Raw genomic sequence first — 24,015 nt, 5'->3', positions numbered from 1 at the left:
CTTTTAAAATTTCTTTTTGAGCCCAAAATTTTTTCCATGTCCCATTAATTCTTCTATCAACTTCTTCTTCATTACAGTTTTCGTTAAATGATACTAGCTTTCCTAGATATATGTAGCTGTTAACATATTCGATTTTATTACCGGATATTTGTATTAGTTTAGTTCGAGAATTGGTCATTATTTTAGTTTTTTGAAGGTTCATATGTAGGCCTACTTCCTGGCTGGAGTTCGATAACAGTTGTAACATTTGTTCTAGTTCGTTGGCTGAGTTGGCAAATAGAACTATGTCATCTGCGAATCTTAGATGACTAAGATATCGGCCTGAAATCCACAGCCCTTTGTTTTTCCAGTCAATACTCTGGAAGACATCCTCCAATACTGCGATGAACAGCTTTGGCGATAAGGGGTCGCCTTGTCTAACTCCTCGTCCGATTTGTATCTCTTCTCCTTTGTTTTCTAACCGTATTCTGCTTACGCTATGAGAGTAGATGTTCTTTAGAATATTTATATATGTGGTACTTATTTTGCATGATTCGAGCGCTTTCCAAATTGAACAGTGAGTAATGGAGTCGAATGCTTTTGAGTAGTCAACAAAAGCTACATAAAGCGGGTGATTGAACTCTTTATATTTCTCTAGTACTTGGTCTAACGTGTGGATATGATCTATAGTTGAAAAGGCTGAACGAAAGCCTGCTTGTTCAATTGGTTGTTGGGAATCTATTAGTGGTGTTAACCGACTCAAAAGTATGGATGTGAAAAGTTTATAAATACTAGATAGAAGGCTAATAGGTCTATAATTAGCAATATCTAATGGATCACCTTTTTTGTAGAGCAAAACTATCTCTGAGCAGTACCATTGTTTAGGTACATTTTCAGTTTGAAGTACTAAGTTATAAAGTTGTGCGAGATATGGAGTGAGTACGATAATATATACGATACGATTCCTGTGGGATATCCGGGATAAAACCTATCCTATTAATCCAAGTTACCCTCTATATGTGTTTTTAATTTCATTGTAATCGGTTCCGTAGTATTTGCGTGAAAGAGTAACAAACATCCTCACAACACATCCTCATAAACTTTCGCATTTATAATATTAGTAGGATAGGATAGGATGAAGAATACGTAGTAGTTACTAGATACTATTATATTATATTCTGTGGTATTAGTAAAATAGAACATACGTATTATTAAATGAAACAAATTTTGATAATTATCATTTTATTTTGCCTTCATAACAATATTTCATAACAAATTCATAACAATCCTTAGAAAAATGTCAAAAAGAATGTAATTTAAAATAACTACATGTTTTTTACAATACAGATAATCAAGGACATTCAACAGTAGGACAGCATTTAGGGTAGGGCCGAGCTACAAAATCATTATAGTGAACCACTTTACAGGGAGGCTCAGCAGCCGCTACGCCGCACCTGAAAAAAAAAATAACAAAAAATAAAGACATAGACACAAAAAATACATACCTACAAGAGAAACTTGTTTGGCAAAATTCGAAGATACTAAAATCGTCGCCTTACGTGACGTGACGGTATTGCCACGACGCGATCTTGAAATTTTACTCTCAACGGGCCTAAAAAGTTTCACTTCAAGACAAAAAAAATATTATGTATTAGTTGGTTCAATAAAGAAACGAATCTTCAATGGCGGCCAAAGCTGACTTTGACAGATGGTAGGATCAGCAAAAAAGAAAATAAAAATAACGTAAATTGATAATTATTTTATTAATTATTTCAAATTGTTTGTTGACAAACTTTTTTGTTATTGTATTTGTGTATTTATATGAATTATCATATTTACGTATACAGAATGTAATAAAATCCCCATAATACTTGTAATAAGCCCATAAAACTGAACAACTTTTCCCAAAGAACATATTTTGTCAAATTCCAATAAAACATTATTTACTTTCGCAAATGCATAATTGTCATTGTAAATTTATGATAAAAACTATTATAGGGAAAATCAAATACCTACATTTTAGTGATTTAATTTTTCCCTTTTTTTTTGCATACCGTACGGCCGTGTGTGAGCGAGAGGGAATGATAAGCGCCGCCATTGAAGATTCGTTTCTTTATTGAACTAGCTAATACCTAATAACAATGTGTCACACAATTTAAATTGATCGCATATATTTTTATTCCTGTTTTCTTCCAAATAAGTGCTGTGGTCTAGGAAAGCGAACAGACTGACTGCTGACATCCATACTAATATTATAAATGCGAAAGTAACTCTGTCTGTCTGTCTGTTACTCAATCACGCCTAAACTACTGAACCAATTTTCATGAAATTTGATATGGAGATATTTTGATACCCGAGAATGGACTTATGCTACTTTTTATCCGCAATCGGGAAAATGACGCAATCCCGGAAATCCCACGGGAACGGGAACTATGCGGGTTTTTCTTTGACTGCGCGGGTGAAGCCGCGGGTGGAAACCTAGTATCTAATAAATACAAAAACAATTTACTTGGTAAATAAGTTTAACTTTACTTGTATAAGTTGTATATAATATACATATAAATATATCTAGTTGTAAAAATAAATGTTAATTATTTTTATTTTCATAACTATGTTATCATAAATCATCGTATAGGTCACATAGATAATTGAATAATGCTTTAAAAACATACAGAAGATCTTCCTACTTACTAGTGACCTTCTATTTTTATAATGATTCAATTAATTTTAACACAAATTTACCGAAGTGCTTAAAACTTTCATCTCGTGGAGGATGAAACTTTTAGCGCTACAAAGAGATTAAAGCGCCATTGTTTACAGCTTAGTGTGGAATATGTCGCATATCGTAATGAAACTAAAAATGAAAATCAATGTGTAATGATCACGATTGTCAAAAATTACGTTATTAAATGTTGAGATATACATAGATGAAGTTATTTGATTTAATGAAGAATTATGTCGGTCCATTTCTGAAGAAACTGGCTTTCCAAATAATTTCTTAGATTATAGAATAATTGACTACTTATTTCAGTTTTGAGAGCCTTGCAGAAGCAAAAAGATAAAGAAGAATCCTTATCACAAAAAGCAAGCAAAGAAGCGTAGATTTTGAAATTGCAGACCTTTTGTGGAGTAGAATACCTGTTTACTTTAATTTTAAATTTAGTAGGTATTATAAATTTTAAATACCTCGTCCATTTTTGTAGACTAACACAGGGAATCTCGAATATAGTTAAGAATACACTTAGGTAATTCTAGGCATGACTATTTTGTTATTTGTTATAAGAGGTGACATCTTTGCGGTTAAACAATGAACATTGCAAGGTCGCACAAGTCCTAATCGACTCTACACTTTATTCATATTATCGTTTTTAGTTGGACATCAATTTAGCGTAGACCTGTTATAATAGGTACCTATGAGTATTTATAATTTTGTATGCTGATATAATATTTGTGCCCCTTATGTCCATATGAAAATAACCGATCATCGATATAATTGTTTTTTATTTATATATAACTATAGATTTCCGCGTATTCATAGATTTTCGGGATAAGACGTAGCCAATGTATTATTCTGGGTCTTCACTCTTCAGCTAACTACATAACAATTTTCATTGTAATCGGCTCAGTAGTTTTTACGGGAAAGAATAACAAACATCCTTCCTTCTATCCATCCTTCTATATCCTCATAAACTTTGGCATTTATAGTAGGAAGTCGGATTTCGCCACCCGCCAAATGTTTTGGGTAGGTACGGGGTAGCATTTTGTAGTTTCGAGCTTACTAAAAATTATACAGGTAATAATTAATCTCTAAAATAGTAGTGTAGACTTACGAAGTAAGGGTGACATATTCTCTGCCGCATGTATACATCATGCAAGATTCCGTCGACGGTAGCGACCCACCGGGCGGTATCACTTGGTCCAAGTTCTTAATGTAACATCCTTCTACGTCCTCTGCAATGAAGATAGTTTTAATATTGTGGGATAAAAAAATGTAAACCAAAACTGAGGATGCGAGACCTTAGTGACATGTTTAAGAACCGGCCCAGTACGAGTCGGACTCGCGCATCAAGATCTCGGAAAAAACCTATGTTTAACTTTATTATAAGGTACCTAATTATTAATACCTAATGCTAAGCTAATGCTTCTTTTTTTTTTCTACAACCAGTGATAATATATGCTTTGAATAAATAATATAAAAACCGGTAAAAGTTCAAGTTCATAATTTAGTATTTGACATTGAGACTAGTCTTTGTTTGACTTTCAATCAATAATTGATAGGTATATAACTAGCTCTTTGTCCCGACTGCGATCAGATTTAGTTTAGATATAGGTACTGAAAAGGTAATTATTTTTAACAAAAACCTATACCACCATCAAATTGTTAATACTTAATTGGACCGCTGGTAGTTAGGCATCAGCTTTCAAATGAAAAAAAGAGTGAGTAATGAAAAAAAGAGAGAGTGCCGAGCACACGTGTCAGAAGTGAAACTTCTTTGGCAAGATTCAAAATATACCAAAATCGTCTCCTTACTCCATGACGTGACGATTTTGCCATGACGTGACTTTGAAATTTTACTCTCAACGTATAATGTAACGAATGTTGCAAAATTACAATATGTTGCAAAATGTAACGAAAATAAGACTTCAAGAAAAAGAAATAGGATATGTAAATATTTATGGACATTCGCTTTCGCTTTTAGTTCGCTAGTTCGCTTCGCCCGCCGCGGGCGGAAAGCTAGGCAGGAAAAATATTATGTACTATTTAATTTTTAACTTTGTGGTTAATTATTATAGTACCTATATTATAGTACCTATTCTTCTAATATATAAAAATCAATGCCACTTTTCGTTGTAATTCCATAACTCGAGAACGGCTGAACCGATTTCGATAATTCTTTTTTTATTATATTCCTTGAAGTACGAGGATGGTTCTTATGTAGAGAAAACGTTAATATGTACCACGGGCGAAGCCGGGGCGGACCGCTAGTTCAATATAATATGAATGTGCAATATCTATTATCTATAATATCTGTTTTTCCTTATATATTCCTGCAAAATGTTAAAAATAATATAATTGTACTATAATTATTGTGAGCATGTGATATAATAAATTAAAAATAGTAAATGTGATAAAAATATTTCAAAGAATTTCTTCATATATTTATCTGTATTTTGTTATATATAACATATTTTTGCAGTAAACATAGATAATAATATTATATGGACTATTTTTGCACGATATTTTCTACACTCTTGCATATATAAAATTGACCAATTTTCAAACCGTATACCGAATGTAGTACCGAAAAAAACATGAAGAACACCGAGAATTTTGTTAACAAACTCTAGACGAAATAATAAAATACCTAGATAGTTCACTTCTATTATAACTAATAACTTACTAAATTTCGGTGGTTTTTCATCTGGCTTCATTAACGCTTGCGCGGCGAAGCATGCGCTGATTACAGCGAACAACACGACAGTCACTTTGAACATTTTCCTGATTTCTGGCTTACGATTCAACGATCACAATTATATTATGAGATCATGTTCTACTCAATATATGCATTCTCTATACTGTAGCGTCTATAATTATTATCGATAAATTGCAATTCGCATCTATTTGTGGCTAATTATACTGAATCTGTGAAATGCGCAGCGAATTTTTCCTTTTGGTTCAAGGTTTTATTTTTTTATTCATTAAAGGTTCATTATTCTGTCATAATTTTCATACTTGAATCTTTGTCATACTTATTTTGTGTAATCTCTAATATTTTTGTTATTTAATCACGCACCTACGCAACACTCCCTCTCCTTGCCATCAGGATTGCCTGGGATTGCTTTTAAACAAAGGCCGTGTTACTTTCTATTTTAAATTACATATTGAATTACCTATAAGAATAAATAAATAGGTAATAAGTAGTAAAACTTACTTAACTTTGGTGGTTTTGGGTCTGGTTTCATTAAAGCTTCTGCGGCGAAGCATACGCCAACTAAGGCCAAAAACACAAGCGACACTTTGAACATTTTTTTAGTTAGTGACTTACTATACCTAAGGAAATATTCAATACAAATTTTTTTGAAAATGCAATATAGCCTTTGTTGCTCAGTGAAGATGCAGCTTTCAAATGGTGAAAGAATTTTTGAAATCGGTCCAGTTGTTTATGGGTGGAAACCATAAACTACCTGGACCGATTAATTTGTTGTTAATAATACACAAGTACATACATAATTACAAACCTTTCCTCTTTATAATATTCTTATTAGTATATCTTATAATAGAATTGTGCTTGATAACAAAGAGACCAAGAATTGAGTTAAAGGTTAGGTACCTACGTAAACATTTAAATTATCTTCATAACAGCTGAGCGTTATAGGTAGAGAATAATAAAATCGTATTGGAGATAAATCGGTTCAGTGCGAGTCGGACTCGCGATATCAAGGGTTCCGTACAAATTAGTACCTAAGATTTTTTAAAGAGACTATTTTGTATATTGTATAAATTATATTAATTCAAATCATTTACTTTTACTAACAAATGTCACTATCACGGTTCATGAGATATGGCTCTATCGGTTTGAGCTGGGCGGAAAGACAGACTGCGAAGTTTCAGTAATAGGGTTCCGTATACTTAAAATAATATATAAATATTTTTGTTCATGGACCGTTTGATATTTAATTAATTCGACTTGATTCTCTTGAGTTGGTTAGTCTCTCTTGAGACTGGTCGCCATGACTGGAAGTTGGTCAGAACTATAATATCTAACGATATAATATAGTGTGTCTATTACTACGCAAATGTCATAAAAATCACAATACGTTTTATGGCTAGAAATAATAGTCTGGGGAATGATTTATTTACTCCAGACTACGCTGCGTGTAATAATGACCAGATGTTTCAATAATTCTGGTTTAATTTTGAAATGTTTACGTATTTCACATGGAATCATATTAGACACACATAATCAAGGGATATTTTGTATCGCATAAATAATCTATGAAGAATTTTGTGATATTGTAAATGGCAGAATTGGTCATTTTAGATATTAAGTACATAAAAAAATAATAAGATGATTTTTTTTAAATTTGATATCCATACTTAATATTATTATTTAATATATCTAATAATAAATGCGAAAGTAACTCTGTCTGTCTGTCTGTTACTCAATCACGCCATAACTACTAAACCAATTTGCATGAAATTTGGTATAGAGATATTTTGATACCTGAGAAAGGACATAGGCTACTTTTTACCCCGGGACATAGGATAGGTTTTATCCCGGAAATCCCACGGGAACGGGAACTATGCGGGTTTTTTTTTGACTGCGCGGGCGAAGCCGCGGGTGGAAAGCTAGTATTTATATAAAGGTGGAAACTTTTATTATAAGGATCTTCATTTTTTGGTACAAATCTATTAATTTTAACTAAAATTGGTAAAATACTTATAAATATTGTAATATCTAAGTAAACAGTCTACCCCCTTCTGTATTCCCGCACGTGTATGACTTAAATTCTTTTAAAAAGAGAGCCTACATCCATCTTCGACAGCCGGTAACAACCTTACAAAGGTAACTTTGTCAGTGCTCATGGGTGGTGGTGTCACTTCATTAGGTGATCCACCTGCTCAGTTACCCGCTCTTACATAAAAAAAAAATAAGTAATCATACATATTCTATACATTTAATGGACCTTTAATATAATCAGCTACTAGCTGACGGTTTTCCACTCTGCGTATATTGTCAAATTCAGTATTCCTTTGTGTTATTGCCATGTGCATTTTCTGCCGTGATGACTATGCACCAAGTCAAACCAATATTCAAATATTTATTTATTCAACTAAACTACTTTAGAAGCGCTTTGGAATCGTCATATTGCACTAGTTGTGCCCCGTGGCACTCAGCTCTTGTTGGTCTTAGCGTGATGATATATAGCCTATACCTATAGCCTTCCTCGATAAATGGTCTATCTAAAATAACGAAATAAATACAATCGGACCAGTAATTCCTGAGATTAGCGCGTTCAAACAAACAAACAAACTCAGTTTTATAAAATTAAGTAGGTATAGATTTTGTCGAATTCTATTAGATGAATTGAAATAAAACATATGAATTTTAATTAGGACAGCACAATAAGAAAAAAGTACTGGTTTTGCCATAGAAATCTAAATAACAAGACACTAGGTTTGCCCATGTTTGCTTTTGCTTTTTCCTCGTACTTTGCGCCTTAGCTCATAAACATTACGACTTACGAGTTATATTGAAAATGATTTTATTTTTAATACGATTTGTTTTTACAATAAATATGATTAGTAGGAACCAAGAAGCTTATATCTCAACACGTAGGAGCCAGAGTCAAATGTCATGTAATATAAACTTTGGTAGATGGGAGAGTCCGAATCTGATAATTGACAGAAAAAAAATTCTTCTATCTACAAAAATGCACAATTATTACTTCTGACAAATATAATTGTGCATTTTTTCAATTAACAAAATTTAATATGTACTTAGATGTTGCGGGATATTTTTGTTAGTTTTGTGAATGAATGTATGTAATAATTGAGGTAATAATGTTGTATTATTGTTTGTCAATATTATCGTATCTTTATTTTATATATCAACGGCGCTCGCGCGCGGTAAATCTCTAAAGAGATTATGTTTGCGCCAGTTTAATTTAATTTATAATGAATTGTATTATTGTAGTATATAAAATAAATAAATAAATAGTAACCAATACGCCAAAGACGTTCTTTAATTCTTACTTTTATGTGTACAGTCATAAAGAACGGTTCTTCTCATATAAAATTAATGATTCCGTTTAAAGCATCTAAATCCAGTTTTGTTCATATTATATTGATAATCGTTGGAAGACTTAAGACTCGTCAACCTCTCGACCGACTTAGCCCTTCTTTGAACTTGACCGATATTTTAATATAACCTATAACAGACTTTTATTTCATTCAGTTAAGAACGTTCTAAGCTGTTAATATCTACTCGAATTATGTGCGAACGTTATTATTATGCATGGCGTTTTGTTTGATATATTTGCTTGTCTTTTCGCTTCGGAAATTGATTAATTTCGTCATGAAGCGTTGTTACAGTATGTATGTTGGTACGAGTATAAATTTTACACTGAAATCAAAATTTAAACAGAGCTTACTGAATACAATTCAATACGTTCTGATGGACTGGATATATTATATCGATAATCATTGCAATTTCTCCTAATTTATTTCAAAGAATTCAAAATTGAAACAATATTTTGAAAAAAAACAAATATTATACGTAGTTTATTGGCTAAAATATCTTCGGATAGCTTTTCTCATCTGCAATAGGTCTCTGTATGGTAAAATAGCTTTCCACCCGCAGCTTCGCCCGCGCAGTCTAAGTTAAAAAAAAAACCCGCATAGTTCCCGTTCCCGTGAGATTTCCGGGATAAAACCTATCCTATTTCCCGGGGTAAAAAGTAGCCCATGTCCTTTCTCGGGTATCAAAATATCTCTATACCGAATTTCATGCAAATTGGTTCAGTAGTTAAGGCGTGATTGAGTAACAGACAGATAGAGTTACTTTCGCATTTATAATATTAGTATGGATACATCTTAAAAAAATTCCAGCGTTTTATGCAGCTTAAAAAACACGTACCACTAATGTATACGACATACACGTGCTTAATACAGTTAGAATAGGATATTTGTTGCTGAATTCTTAAAAAAATTGGCAAATTCCAAACGTATGCTTAACTTACTTTATTGACGAAAAGCCGGGCCAATAAGGTTGTTTAATTTTTAATGTTCACTGCAGTTTGTGAAATGTTTATGATCCTGCAAGCGGAACTAGCGCTGCAGATGACTTGTATTATTTGAATTTCTTTGAATATAGAGAAACTAGGTTTCCGCCCGCGGCTTCGCCCGCGCAGGCAAAGAAAAACCCGCATAGTTCCCGTTCCCGTGGGATTTCCGGGATAAAACCTATCCTATGTCCCGGGGTAAAAAGTAGTGTCCTTTCTCGGGTATCAAAATATCTCTATACCAAATTTCATGCAAATTGGTTCAGTAGTTTAGGCGTGATTGAGTAACAGACAGACAGACAGAGTTACTTTCGCATTTATGATATTAAGTATGGATTAGATGTAATCTCCACTATGTTAGATAATTATGTTTGCCGCTGTTGAAAATTGTCGCATCCATTGCTTGAAATTTATTTTTTACCGTATCTTTCTTAAGATCAGATTTGTCAGAGGATGAAATTCTCACAATGACTAAAAGTAACTAAAATAATGATACAATAAATCTCTACATAATATATAAACTTACATCGAGATGTGTTATGTTACAACTAACACAACTTATTTACGAACATAGAATTTATAAAAACTTCTTTCAGCATTCATCTCAAACTCAAACATGTTAACATTAACAGAACTACGTTCGGGAAGCACTGCCAGCAAGGAGCACTGTAGTAAGCTCAAAGCACAAGATGAGTTGTCTCCATGTGGTCTCCTATAGCTTTCCTCGATAAATTAGCTATCTAACACCGAAAGAATTTTTCAAATCGGACCAGTTGTTCCCGAGATTAGCGCGTTCAAACAAACAAAACAAACTCTTCAGCTTTTATAGATTAGTATAGATAACTGAACTTATTTCTTTTATGGTATGCTTATATGTATTTATATAATATTTGTGCCTGCGAACACAAGTTTGTGCTATTCTTAGTAGTGAAAATTGAAATATAATAAACTACTTCGTTTTTCTATAATCTATACCATATAAGTGGTTTCCGATTAAATGGAAAGCGTCAAATATAATAGATCAATTCTGCTAGCAAGCCTTAAATGTTTAACCGATTTTATTTAAAACTAGCGTCCGCCCGCGACTCTGTACACGCGGAAAAATTAAGATTTTATTTTCTACGTATTTTTCCGGGATAAAAAGTATAATTATACCTAGTTTCATCGAAATCGAACAGTTAATTTTCACGTGATGCACATACAGACAGACAGACATACAAAAAAAATTTTAATCACATATTTGGGTTTGGTATCGATTCAGTAACACCCCCTGCTATTTATTATTTCAATATTTTCAATGTACAGAATTGACCCTTCTACAGATTTTATTATATTATGTATAGATTGATATAATGAGATAGGTAATTGTGACGTAATCTTAATAGGATGAATTTGCAAACGTCAGTTAGTTCTATCTAAATAATAACTTAATACCAAAGAATAAATTATTTATAACTGTGTAACATTTTTTCGTTGCGCGTGAAAATTTCCGTTACGCGCCATCTTTTTCTTATCCCTACCACACGTGATTCGACGTATTTCTGTCCAGTTGCATATTATAATAATTTGTAAGTAAGTAAGTAAGTTATAAAAGTAAGTTATTTAAAAAAAAATAAGGTCATAAAGAAGTTTCACTTCTTACGTGTGTACTAGTACTACACATTTTTTTTTTATAAAATACTTACTTATAAGAATCCATAACTTGTTACTAATTTTATATATGTACGACATATACAGAGAAACTTTCAACTTTTCTAAAATAAGGAATGTCTGGCCGTCATTGGCTCTTGATCTAAAATTTAAATTCCTTCAAATAGTTATAATTTCCTAATTCTTTCAGCACATAACTTGGCAAGGTTTTGCCGTAGTATAAGTTCCTACATCCGTTAGCTATCTAACAGTGGTCACTATAATTTATGTATAATCATTTTCGAAAGAAAGATTAAGAGTCAAATCCAACGGGTTGCCAAGTTATGTGCATCATGGGACTGTAATACAGGGTGGACCAAAAGTCCGTTTACATTTCAAACGATGATTTAGAAGAAACTATTTAAGTAAGATGAAATCTGTTTATTTATTTAAAAAATACACAAATAGGGATTTTATTTTTTACTAATCACATCGTCCATATGTGATCCTTCACTATTTAGATTTTAGACACTGCTGCAATCTGGAGCGAAAATTCTCAATGACGGCCTCACAAGTGTTTTGTGAAATGTTTCTCATTTTCATTCGAATATTGTCTTTTAATTCATCAAGAGACGCCGGATTACTGTTGAAAACTTTACTTTTAAGGTATCCCCATAGAAATAAATCCATTGAGGATAGGTCCGGGCTACGAGGTAGCCAGTTAATGTCACCTCTTTTAGAGATCACCTTTTGTCCAAAAATTTCATGAACAGCGCTTAGTGAGTCATTAGAAGTGTGACATGTGGCCCCGTCTTGCTGAAACCACGTTCTCTGATTAAAACCATCGAATTCCTGTAGCGCTGGTGTAAAAAAGTCCTGTAGCATGGCAATATACCGCTCTGTATTCACTGTAACAGCATTTTCACGAACAGACGCTCTTACACGCTCTACGTTTTCGGGGTCTCTTGATGTTCTAGGTCGGCCGGATCGTGGTTGATTCGTTGTTGAACCTGTCTCCTCGAACTTTTGTACCCATTTCCTAAACAATTGAACTGACGGAGCTTCATTTTTACGCCGTATGTTGTAATGGACGCAAAATTTTCGTTGCGCTAGCTAAAAAAAAGGTGTTAGAGTAGTACTCGCGCACACAGAACGCACGTTGCTTGTCGCTGAACGATGCCATGGTACTGAATTCCCATAGGCCGCTCTAGCGCTACGTACCCCTCTCGCCCTACCCTGTTGTCGCTGCTTGTTGCAGCTACCGATTCAAATGTAAACGGACTTTTGGTCCACCCTGTACTACTCATATATGAATTACTTTTTTAGCGTAGGTTCATATTCTATACTTGCTACTGTAATATTATCAGACGTTTATGATTTTTTGAACTAATGTCTTGACCTTTATTAACGATTTTGATATTTCTTTTTCTTTTTATATAACTTAATGTCGGTGCAGTAACTTTTGTATTTTTTAAGTCAACACTATTGAAAATTAGTGATGTACTTATAATGTGGTGCCTATATGCCTTTTATAAGCAAAAAAATTATCACTGCCCAAATTACGAAAAGACTAGTTAAAAAGTTTGGAAAATCCAAAAGTGCACGCCTCATAATCTCATCCTTTACAATAAAATTGATTATTTATAAAGGTGTATATAATATAAGTATGTAGATACACTTGTTCTCATGTGCCAATGCTCTTGTACTGTCTCAAAACAGTTGGAAAAGTAAAAAAAGCGGTACCGTAATAATTGAGCTATTTTTCTTGTGGCCCCACCTAGGGGGCCATCCATAAAGTACGTCACACGTAAAGAGGGGGGGAGGGGGTCGACAAAGTGTGACATGGTGTGACAAGGGGTGGGAGGGGTCCTAAGTTTCGTGACATCACATTTAAAAATCTAGAGGTATTAATCGCGTAATTTGAAATATAAATTAAACTAAAAAATATGTCCAACTCTTACGGGCAATACGGTTTAAATTGTTTTGTTGACAATTTATAATATTTATTCATTAGTTTATTTTTTTGTTATTGTTTCAAATATTTAATATTATGTTGATTTCATAAAAAAGTACTTAATTTAAATGGAAATAAAACTATTTTGAAATTGTTTTAATTTAATAATTTTTCGATGTTAAATTGCAAAACATATTGTGACGTCACACTAGGGAGGGGGGGGTCTTAGAAATGTGACCACCTGTGACAAGGACGGGGGGGTACTCAAAAACTCATGAAATTTGTGTGACGTACTTTATGGATGACCCCTAGACGTGAAACTGCGCAGGTTTAAGGGACTGACTACCAACTTATTTTTTAAACCTTGGCTTATAGTATAAAGAATCGAGTTTATAATGGTGAATTTTGAGTACACTATAAAAAAAAAGTCGATATTTTTTTTTGTTTATTTAATAACAATTAAACCACATCGAATCAGACCCTGAAAAATGAAAGGGTTCTATTCCTGGGCATACTCAAGCGTAAGAGAAAAAAAAAAGACTCGATTAGTAAAGTATTTCGGTCGCTATCGTGTTAACAAGAAAATCCTCCGCACATACAGACAAACGGACGTCCAAGACAGAACTTTTTTAAACTGTTTTTTAACTAGTTTAAATAACAAAAATGACATCAAAAATATCATGAATGTTAAAAATAGTGTTTTTTCTTAATATGTGTGTGTATGTATTATCTTACAAGTGCAATGTATGATACATAAAGACATTTTAAGTTTGAAAAATCAGATGTTTTGCGCGAAGTGACAGTAGTACCCACCTCAACGCTTCGCTTATGAGGCGTGCAATATAGATGAAACTGACATATTTTAATACCAAACATATATATAAATTTTGATAAGGCAAGCAACAATGTGTTGATTGTTGAAAGTTTTCATTGTAACTTTAATTCTCAGGTATTGGTAGGTATAAATAAAAGAGCATACAGTATTTTCGTAATTTATTTGGTATCTCTCGTGGTAACTTCTTCGCTTCTTGACATCCCTCTATTTAACACTTTGGCACAATATTTGGCGCTTATGAATCTAAATACAATACTGTTTCATTCTCGATAAATTATTCTCATGATTCATATCCGACCAACGTAGTAATTGGCAGTGCAGAAACCGCACCGACAATAACTATGTCAATATGTGACTAGAAATAAATAGATTCATTAGGACGTAAATCTGGAAATAAACACCTCATAGAATATGAACACTTTGGTCACTCTGTTTTAATATTTTCGTTAATCTATGTTGTATATATACATCGTTTAGTTAAAGATCAATTTAGAATTGTAATTACTGATATAGTTTTGGCAACATTTCCAGATTTACGCCCTAAAACATATAAATATTAAATTTAAATGCGCTATAATGCTTAATGCTCGATTAAATCTATCCAATGGCAGTATTCGTGTACATATAATAATTTTTATTAATTTAGTATGTGTTTATTGAGTTAGCTAAATAATATCGATATTGGCAAGTAAAGAAAACATCAGTGGCACTAATGTTACAGCTTACATTGTTACAGACAAACAACCTTTACATTTACATTATAAACTACTATTAAACACAACAAGATTCCAACATATTTCGTCTAAAATCTTTCAGCCGACCCTTTTAATAAAAATTCTAGATGAATCTGAAGCAGATGAATACAAAATCAATCTACTTCAGCACTCATCTAGATAACATATAATTTTCCTGTGCATCCTGCTCGTAGAAAACCTATGAAATCGATTTTCTTTCCGTCGTATGTCGAAATAATAATTGACTAAATGAGCAAATTGAGAATAAGAATTTTCAATACCAATTCCACTTATTCTTATTTCAAATTGCTCATTTTCTGTTTTAATTACGTAATTATGTCTTTTGGCGCGCAAAAGTTGAGTACGCATATGACAAATATGCCACAATGTATTTAGTTTCTAGACAATAGTTTTACCATCGATTTATTGCCAATCATCCTTAAATCTAAAATTCTTACATTGTTCATAGATTATTTAATTATTGCTTTTTAATTTCATATTTGGTCTGAAACATTTTGCAAGTGAGAAATCGTGTAAAAAGACAAGTGGTGTGCTATCTGTGTGCTTATCTTCAATATTATTCGCTAGTTTATAGAAACGAAGCGGTCTCGACAAACAATTTCTAAGAGCAGCCAAACTACTAGTAAAAGTACTTCTAAAAGTTGAACACTAGACACTCTAACGGGATAGCCGTCACCGATGACTTTTTAAAGGCTTTCGACATAATTCATCCTGAGATCACGTTCTTAAACATTAAGTACAATCTATTATTGCTTTTAGAATTGCACTGTTAAGTTTAAAAATACAGTTTAAACAAGTCTTTGATATACATGATACACTCCGCGGATTTATCGTTCAGCGTGGGCGTGGGGTGCCTCTAGGCAGTCAATTAGGTCCGCTAATGTAATGTTCACATGTGAACGAAAAAATTTGGAAGTCTGTTGACACTTTGTTGATTACAGCGCACTCAGACGGGAGGGTCCATGTGGCGCTGTAATGACGTCAGTCACGTGTGGAACACCCACCCTGGCACCGGAGGTCACGCGTCAGGAACACCGTGGATATGATGTTGATAGTTATGATTTAACTTATTCGCGAACTCGTGCATGATATCTCTGAATATGACCGAGTCGAGGTTCTCCCCGAGGATGTAAAGTAAGTACCAGTCTCCCATTTTGCTCCGCCGTACGATGGTGTCTACGTTGTCTCGTCTAACGAGCCTGAACCTCATTCTCATCATGTAGACTCTCATGCGCGGGGAGAAGATGATGACGATTCTATAGATGAGGGTGATGAATGTGAGGATCCCGAGGATGACGAACCAGAACCAGAGAAACACGTAAATCTTCTCGTTGACGACGTTGAGCGGCAGGATGCAGAGCGCATCGTGTCGCTCCACCTCGCCCGATGATCCGAATTTGTTGAATAGTGTACACTTCACCATTCTGAAACATACAAATTGATATGAGCGAAGATGACTTTTAATCTATTCAAGGTAAATATTTTCACAAATACATCAGATTATTTATTACAATAACAAATTCATTCCGCTAATAATATGTTTTCATTAAAATTCATTTGATAATTTATTTGAATTATCAATTGAAATAAGCTTTCTAGGTTGTGAGCTCATATTTATAGTTCATAGGATATAAGTGAAATTGACTACGAGGGCTATAATCTAAAATAAAATGAACGCAATTTGCCACATCTTATATCTTTTGCTGTACAGTATTACTGTAAACTGTAGTTAAATATACAGTCAGTATACTTACCTAGGAAATATGTAAATCATAGGGTCGATCCGGTCTTCCTGGTCTGACTCCATGTAGGCGATCACGTCCAGGCCGAAGGTCAAGAACTCGCCGTCGAAGAACCGGTTCATCAGGAACATTTGCCCTGGAGAAGTCACGAATCAATAAAACTATTTCAAATACAAGAAAAAATATTCTCTATTTAGAGCTCTAGCTGGATTCTTACAAGGACACTTTTCAGTTGTCAAATTACGAGGTAATGGCCAGTGAAACTTCTGGATATGTTCTGTTTAGCTTATCTGTTTGTTACAAAGAAACAATATATATATATTTATCAGCAACTCTCGAAACAGGTGCGTGTTTTTTTTTCTTTTTAAATAATGGTGTTACTTCATTTGAATACGTTTAATTTTGATGTTTCGGTTGGTTTTTACTACTATACTCACTACACAGATATACGGGCCAGATTTTCTCCTGTCCACAACAAAATTATTGAAAAAGGCTTATTATTCAAGTCGAATTTGCTTCGAGCGGCATTTCCGTGTCCCAATAACAAAAATAAGGGCTTCACATGGAAAAACGCCGGCCACGCTGTTTTCTATCGGGCCAATAAATAAGCGTAATGACCGCTGCATAACCTGGTTTTATTTTAACATTTTCATAACGTAGCTGAAAATGCATGGTATTACAAATAAACATGGTAAAATGATATTTCAAAAGATTCGGTGATAATTTTACTATTACATAATATTTAAAGGTAGGTTTTGAATAATATTAAACTCCTACATAATTTCATACATATTCTACACAGTTTCATAAGTCAAAAGACTTTTTGAAGAAATTACAAGTCCTATTCCTAATTAAGTTATATCGTATGGTCAGATTATAAGATAATAAATAAATTTACAAATAGGAAACAGCATCCTGTATCGTTTCCAAAAAGCCACAACTAATTTGAACCAATTGAAATCAATAAGCATTTCTCACGTACCAAAAAGTACTTATGCTAGAAACAAAAAAAAAATCAACTACGCTGTTTTAATGGCCCTTGTCCGAAATCGAAACAGCGCCATCTGCCGGCACTGCGTCCTGAATTACAAACTAGTCTACGTGCGTAAATCATAACAGAGATTATAAAAAGTAAACAAATTTAATCTATAAGTTTTGATGGTGTGGTGGTTTGGTTTGATGGTGACTTTATTGAAGCCTTTTTTAGATATAGGTAGAATGAAATTATGATTTAATTATCCACAATTTATATTAGGTAGAGAAACAAATTTGATTGCAATATAAACTGTTTTACGTTTATTAGCAAGTTGGAGTGAAGTTGGCAGCGTTGGAACACCATCGTCGCTCATATGTACGCTTTATAAAAAATAAAATATGAATAAAAAATATAATAATTATGCGTTACAGAAAAATATTAAAATTTTACATTTTTGCATTTAAAAATACAGTAAAATTTTTGAAGTCAAGTAGCTGCTCTTCACAATAAATACATATTTTGGGCTTATCGTTTCACAAATGAATAATACAGTTAATTACAGTTACAATATTGTTATTGGAATGTTATACGTATGAATATTTGTAAAATCTAAATCATAGAATTCGAATTAATACTAACTACCATTTTATCAATTTAATACATTAATAGTTTTAAATCTGCAACATCTGTCTCCGCATTTCGTTTCCAAATCAAGGTAAGCAATGCTCTTAAGAGTGATCTCAAATTCAAACGCCTTACACAAAAGCAGAAGCAATTTCAGTCTATTCCTAAAATACCCCGATCAATACTAACTAGCCAACTTAGCACTCTGTAAAGGAAATATATTTTATAAAATCCATTTAAACGAAAATGCTTGTAGCGTCACAAAAAAAAGAATTAAAAATGTGCACTGCGCGTTTGCCAGCTTTTATTTTCAGTGTTTTAAAAGGAATTGAATGATACAAAAGTATTCTAAAATTTGTAGGCGTTTTGTTTTAACGGACTTTCACGTTCTTTGTGAGATGTGATACTTGATTGGAAGCTGTATTTTGTGAATGTTATTTTTAATATTGAAAGATAAGGTATGTGGGTCACTCACTCGTCTGGTGAATTCGATTTTACAAAACACTGATTTAGAACTTTGTATCGCCTTTTAAGTAGTTTTTCAATAATTTAACCTTTATTACCTATACTTATTGCCAATTTTTAGTTTGTGAAAACTGATTCTGAATATAAAATTGACAAGGACATTCCACTTCAAAACTTTATCGTTGTTATTATTAATGTAAAACTAGTCTGTCACATTAATTGTCTTATTATTGGTATTCCATTTTATTGGCGTATTGTTTTGTTAAAGTTAATTATAAATATTGTAATACAAATAGCTGTAAAGAATCTATTTATGTATGTAAAAAAAAAAACGTGTGGCACCCGGGGACTGCTGCGGTAAAGCTATTACATAGCATGCCTTCAAGCCACACCTCCGTGCCTGTCGGAGTGGGGAGCGTGAGGTTTTTCGTTACGCAATTTCTGGATTCGGTCCCCGCGCTCAAGGCCCGCGATAGAAGCTATGCAATAGCTTAATAAATCCTTTGTCCTCAAAATATTTTATCAAAATTTTCCATATATCCTATTTTATCCAATTTGGAGTAGTATATCAAATAAAATGAATTGTTTCTTTATTATAAACAAACAACAACCAGCACAACGTCCACTCTTACTCACTCTTATCATTATCAAAACATGAAAAACCTCACCAATAACATTGACAAGCGCGAGTCCTTCACACAGGTAATACCGGTACGCCCACCAGTTGTGATACCGCAGGTTCTCCCACAGGTAGTCCAGGATGAGTTTCTTCTTCGTCTTCTTCTCTATCTCCGTGCAGACCCCCACGTCGAGGTCCATCATCAGCGCGCGGATCTTGCCCCCCTCCCAGGACTTCCATAACCACCGTGGTGCGTAGAATAACATCGCCTGCAATAAGATGGTTGGAATATTTATTATATTCATATAATAATAATTATTTCATATAATAATATTCTCATCATTTCTTAGAAAAGATGGTCAAATACAAACAATAGACAGAGACAATTAGAAAAATACTATCAATTCAAATAAAACAATCAAATCTTATATAATGAACAATCTGCCCCTTATATAATCTAACAGTTTGCCCGACAATATCAGAAGAGCAGGGACATTGAATGAGTTTAAAAAGCAGCTAAATATTTACTATTTATCTTTATAATATCCGTATGTATGTATATGTATAATATATGTAGTCTTATACTTATTTATTTAATGATTTTTGTGTTCTGCACCATCAACCTCATCATAAAACGTAATTCTCGTGATCCTCGACTAAAGGTTGCCTGGAAGAGATCGCTGCTTTAGCGATAAGGCCGCCTATTTGTACGTGTTTGTTTGTATGTGTTTTTTCGTATTGTTTCCTTGTTTTGGTGCAAATAAAGTACCTATTTTCACTCAATCATTCATAATTTAAATCTATTCCTTTTTCTACATTTCATTTTTATCCGTAACAAAGAGAGATATCATCTATAAGTTTTACCTGTAATTAAATTCTACTAAGGTAGAGCCTCAGAGGGTAGAGCGGATCGTCCCTCTCTTATTCTACTTATAATAAATAATCAGTCTTTAAAATATTATTAAGTATTACAGTATAATTCATGTTCCTGTGTAAAGTTTGATTTAAAATTACACTTGAAACACACTTAACGATTATGCTACGACATCTGCTACGAAGAGGATGTATCGCACAAATGTTCGATATATCGTCCGAAGGACGTAATCAACACTTTAAAAACCCTACAAAAAAAACCAAGTATCACATTGTTCACACAAATTAATTGTGCTCCTTGTTCCATTTCTCAAATATCTGCTGTATCACACTGAACCACATCCCATTTCATTAGTCTTACATACCCATTCATTAGTCCTAACAATGCACTATAAACGCTCGCCGACATTAAGGACCTTGTAGACTGTAGTGTGACAGCTTTCCACCGCTCTCTAGAGCTTGCTCCAGTCTCCGATACCTGTGTGTAGGGTCCTTGGGCACGTAGTCATATATCAGGCGGAAATAAAACTAGAAATTTGCTGGCTTAGAGCTGGGAAGGAGCAGCGCATGTCAAGAGCTTTTAAGCTCCTCCTGTAAGAGATTTACAGTTGGGTTTGTGCACGATGGAGGGCTTGGAATCGAGTTTATGGAATATTAATAGGGCCACTCGTAGTGTCATTATGTTCTTGTATATTTTTTGCATGGTATTCAAGGCAGAACTTGTCTTGTAGATTTATAGGTAATTAATTTTGAAATAGGTGACGCAAAAGTAGTACCTCTAAATAATTTATATTTATTATTTTTAAGTTTAAAAAAATAGTTTTATGTATTGTAAATTAGGAGTAAAGAAACATTAAGACTGGTCATATAACATTTCATCTTCATAATATATATAAATCTCGTGTCACAATGTTTGTCCTCAATGGACTCCTAAACCACTTAACCGATTATAATAAAATTCGCACACCATGTGCAGTTCGATCTGTTTCGAGAAAACGGGCGAAGCCGCGGGCGGTAAGCTAGTTTAATAATAAATTCGAAGTAAATGTATAAAATGAACATTTTGTTTAAATAAAAATATATATTCCTGGTGGTCTATCTTTATCGTTAGCACGCCATAATTGTGATATTGTAAGCAGAAAAAACTTAATACCAATGCTCTAACAAAACACAATGTGAAAAATATTATGCTTATGAAGCCCACATAAATATATTCTAAATAATTCAAATGAAATCGCGTAAAAATACAAAGACATTTGTATTGCAATTGCAGAGCTAAGAATATTCAGACACGTCCAAAAATCCATACTTAATATTATAAATGTGAAAGTAACTCTGTCTGTCTGTCTGTTACTAAATCACGCCTAAACTACTGAACCGATTTGCATGAAATTTTGTATGGAGATATTTGTTTGATACCCGAGAAAGGACATAGGCTACCTTTTATTGTGAAATATGTACCACGGGCGAAGCCGGGGCGGACCACTAGTATATAATAATATCTTTATATCCCATGAACTATATCTGATTGTGCCAAACAAACAAAAGTGAACAAGGAATAAGGAAAGTGTTGTGTGTGCAACAAGTGATCGGTTTAAGCTTCAATGCGTCACTTACTCGTTCGGAAAGATAAGGCGGGGAAAATAAATTCTTCAGCATTTGCTTAGTTTGTTGTTCTCACTCATGCAGTGTGAGTGAATGAAACCATGAATTAAATATTAATATCTGCCGTCATTAAGAACGTTAAAAATGTTTATCATTTGATTTCACTAATTTTAAAACACTAGCCCTGGCTACAAATAGGCCGCCCTGCTAATTTCTTGTGTAGGTTTCAAAAAAATAACGGTTATCATCTTAAATCAAAAGGATATCAGTCAACAAACCTTAATGATTAAAATTCTGCAAGCATTATTGAGTTACGAGTAGTGTAAGTAAGATAATAAAATATTATATAGTGTTAGACGTAACTTTTGGATTTAATATTTTTGTGGATGAATAGTTGTCAACATAGTTGTCATTATTTCAAGTCTGAACATGCTTAGCTGTCGAATACTATAAAAAGCCGTTTTCCTTTGTCCCGTGGCGCATTCGTACGAATCGTGCCTAGGGGCTCGGACGTTGTTTATACGACATTCGACCCAACTACCTTCACTTTGCTAATAGTCGTTGACTTGCTGCGTTTTGTTATCAACTACCTACATCAATTAGGTAGCTGTGTAGAATCGCAGTACATTCTTATTACATTCAAACTAATATTTAACCCGGCCTCGCGTGTTATTTCTTAGAATAGGATAAATTTCGTTATAAGCCATAACACTAAAAAAATACTTAAAAACGCGATTATCTCATGAACAAAACAGAAGCAATACTTCCATAAGAAAAGCTAAACGATTGTAAAAAGGCAATCTAAAGTTTCCAACTTTAAGAGCATTCGCAAATTTGTTAAAAGTTAGCATGCCTACAAAACGCTAAACAAAGTACCGGAAGGCATGCGGCATTAGTTCTTAAAGGCTACGGCCAAGAGCGAGTTGGCAGCCATCCGGGTACAGGGCTGCCTCTAGTGCAGAAATATTATAATGCTTTTTAGATTAAGCCACTTATTAATATTTGGTTTTATAGGTATCAAGATATTTTGCGGTCTTTCTTACTAAGAATCATGAGATTGATATGACGCGTGAAGGAAACATACTCTAAAATAACTGAAATTTATACTCAACTAGAGGTCCGCCCCGGCTTCGCCCGTGGTACATATTTCACAATAAAAGATAGCCTATGTCCTTTCTCGGGTATCAAAATATCTCCATACCAAATTTCATGCAAATAGGTTCAGTAGTTTAGGCGTGATTGAGTAACAGACAGACAGAGTTACTTTCGCATTTATAATATTAGTATGGATATTGATTTTTTTTTTCATATTAACTTCTACAGGTAGATATTTTTGAGTAGATGTTTAAGTTTGACTTGCAAATAATTAATTGAGAAGAATTGGTAAAAAATCGATAGTGGTTAAACTCTTTATAATGTCAATTTGTCAGCTTATTTACTGCCATCATATCCGATTAGGCCCTTCACACGTGCAGTGGATTAACTTGCATACACTTTTGACATTCAGGTAAAAATAAAACGATACTACAATACAATGCAAAATAATAAACAACAAACTGAAATGCATTATGCAAATCTGCAATTTAAATTATGCGCGAGACGACGAACCATCGCGAATAATATATAGATTTGTGATATTTGTTCAAACTAGCTGACCGAGCGTACCGCCACATAAATTTTCATTATTATTTTTTGTTCATTTTTCAGATATTTTTAATAGATATTCCATTCGGGGCTCAAATCCAACAAATCAGAAAGCCGTTTATCAGCCGTTATGCATCGTAACTGTTACTGTCCCAACTTTTACAAATTTGCGTGTTGCCAACTTAAAAAAACTATGTACAATTTGTACTAATATAAAGATGTAGAGTTTGTTTGTACAATCTATACTAATATTATAAAGCTGAAGAGTCTGTTTGAACGCGCTAACCTCGGTAACTACTAGTCCGATTTGATAAATTCTTTCGGTGTTAGATAGCACATTTATCGAGGAAGGCCAGGCCAACAGGAGCGGAGCTATTAGCGGGTAAAACCGAGGAGCACAGCTAAGTAGTAGTACATAAACAGTTGGATTTTTTTATATAATCCATTTAAGGAAGAAGGCCAAATACCATCACTCGACGACCAATTCCTCATGAGAAAAATCGAATATGAAAAAGTATTTTTACTAGTT

The 24,015-nt window shown here is 33.5% G+C and overlaps 2 protein-coding genes across 7 annotated transcripts in view; both read right to left on the bottom strand.

Annotated features, from left to right (window-relative positions):
* Window positions 1-1,319: 1,319 nt before the first annotated feature.
* On the bottom strand, window positions 1,320-6,037 carry LOC123702612. 2 transcript variants are annotated; one of them, XM_045650375.1, is made up of 3 exons: window positions 5,913-6,037; window positions 3,810-3,930; window positions 1,320-1,433 (listed from the first exon to the last, which is right to left on the bottom strand). In XM_045650375.1, exons 1-3 carry the CDS (start codon window positions 6,004-6,006, stop codon window positions 1,331-1,333), a joined length of 318 nt encoding a protein of 105 aa, XP_045506331.1. In that variant the 5' UTR covers window positions 6,007-6,037; the 3' UTR covers window positions 1,320-1,330. The 2 variants fall into 2 exon arrangements, with proteins under 2 accessions (XP_045506331.1, XP_045506337.1); XM_045650381.1 differs by lacking the exon at window positions 5,913-6,037 and adding an exon at window positions 5,382-5,524.
* An 8,291-nt stretch (window positions 6,038-14,328) lies between these two features.
* Window positions 14,329-24,015, bottom strand: part of LOC123698759 (innexin shaking-B-like) — a 59,457-nt gene continuing 49,770 nt past the window's right edge. For all 5 annotated transcript variants that reach the window (XM_045645527.1, XM_045645518.1, XM_045645556.1 and 2 more), the window contains exons 3-5: window positions 19,414-19,633; window positions 16,693-16,816; window positions 14,329-16,362 (exon numbers count right to left, since the gene is read on the bottom strand). In XM_045645527.1, the coding sequence (XP_045501483.1) occupies window positions 15,957-16,362; window positions 16,693-16,816; window positions 19,414-19,633 (750 nt within the window). In that variant the 3' untranslated portion in view covers window positions 14,329-15,956. The remainder of the gene's footprint in view (window positions 16,363-16,692; window positions 16,817-19,413; window positions 19,634-24,015) is intronic.

This window comes from Colias croceus, chromosome 2 (assembly GCF_905220415.1).
Source record: "Colias croceus chromosome 2, ilColCroc2.1".
Taxonomy (NCBI): domain Eukaryota; kingdom Metazoa; phylum Arthropoda; class Insecta; order Lepidoptera; family Pieridae; genus Colias; species Colias croceus.
Note: the sequence above shows the minus strand (reverse complement) of the source record. Positions and strands in the feature narration are given on the sequence as shown.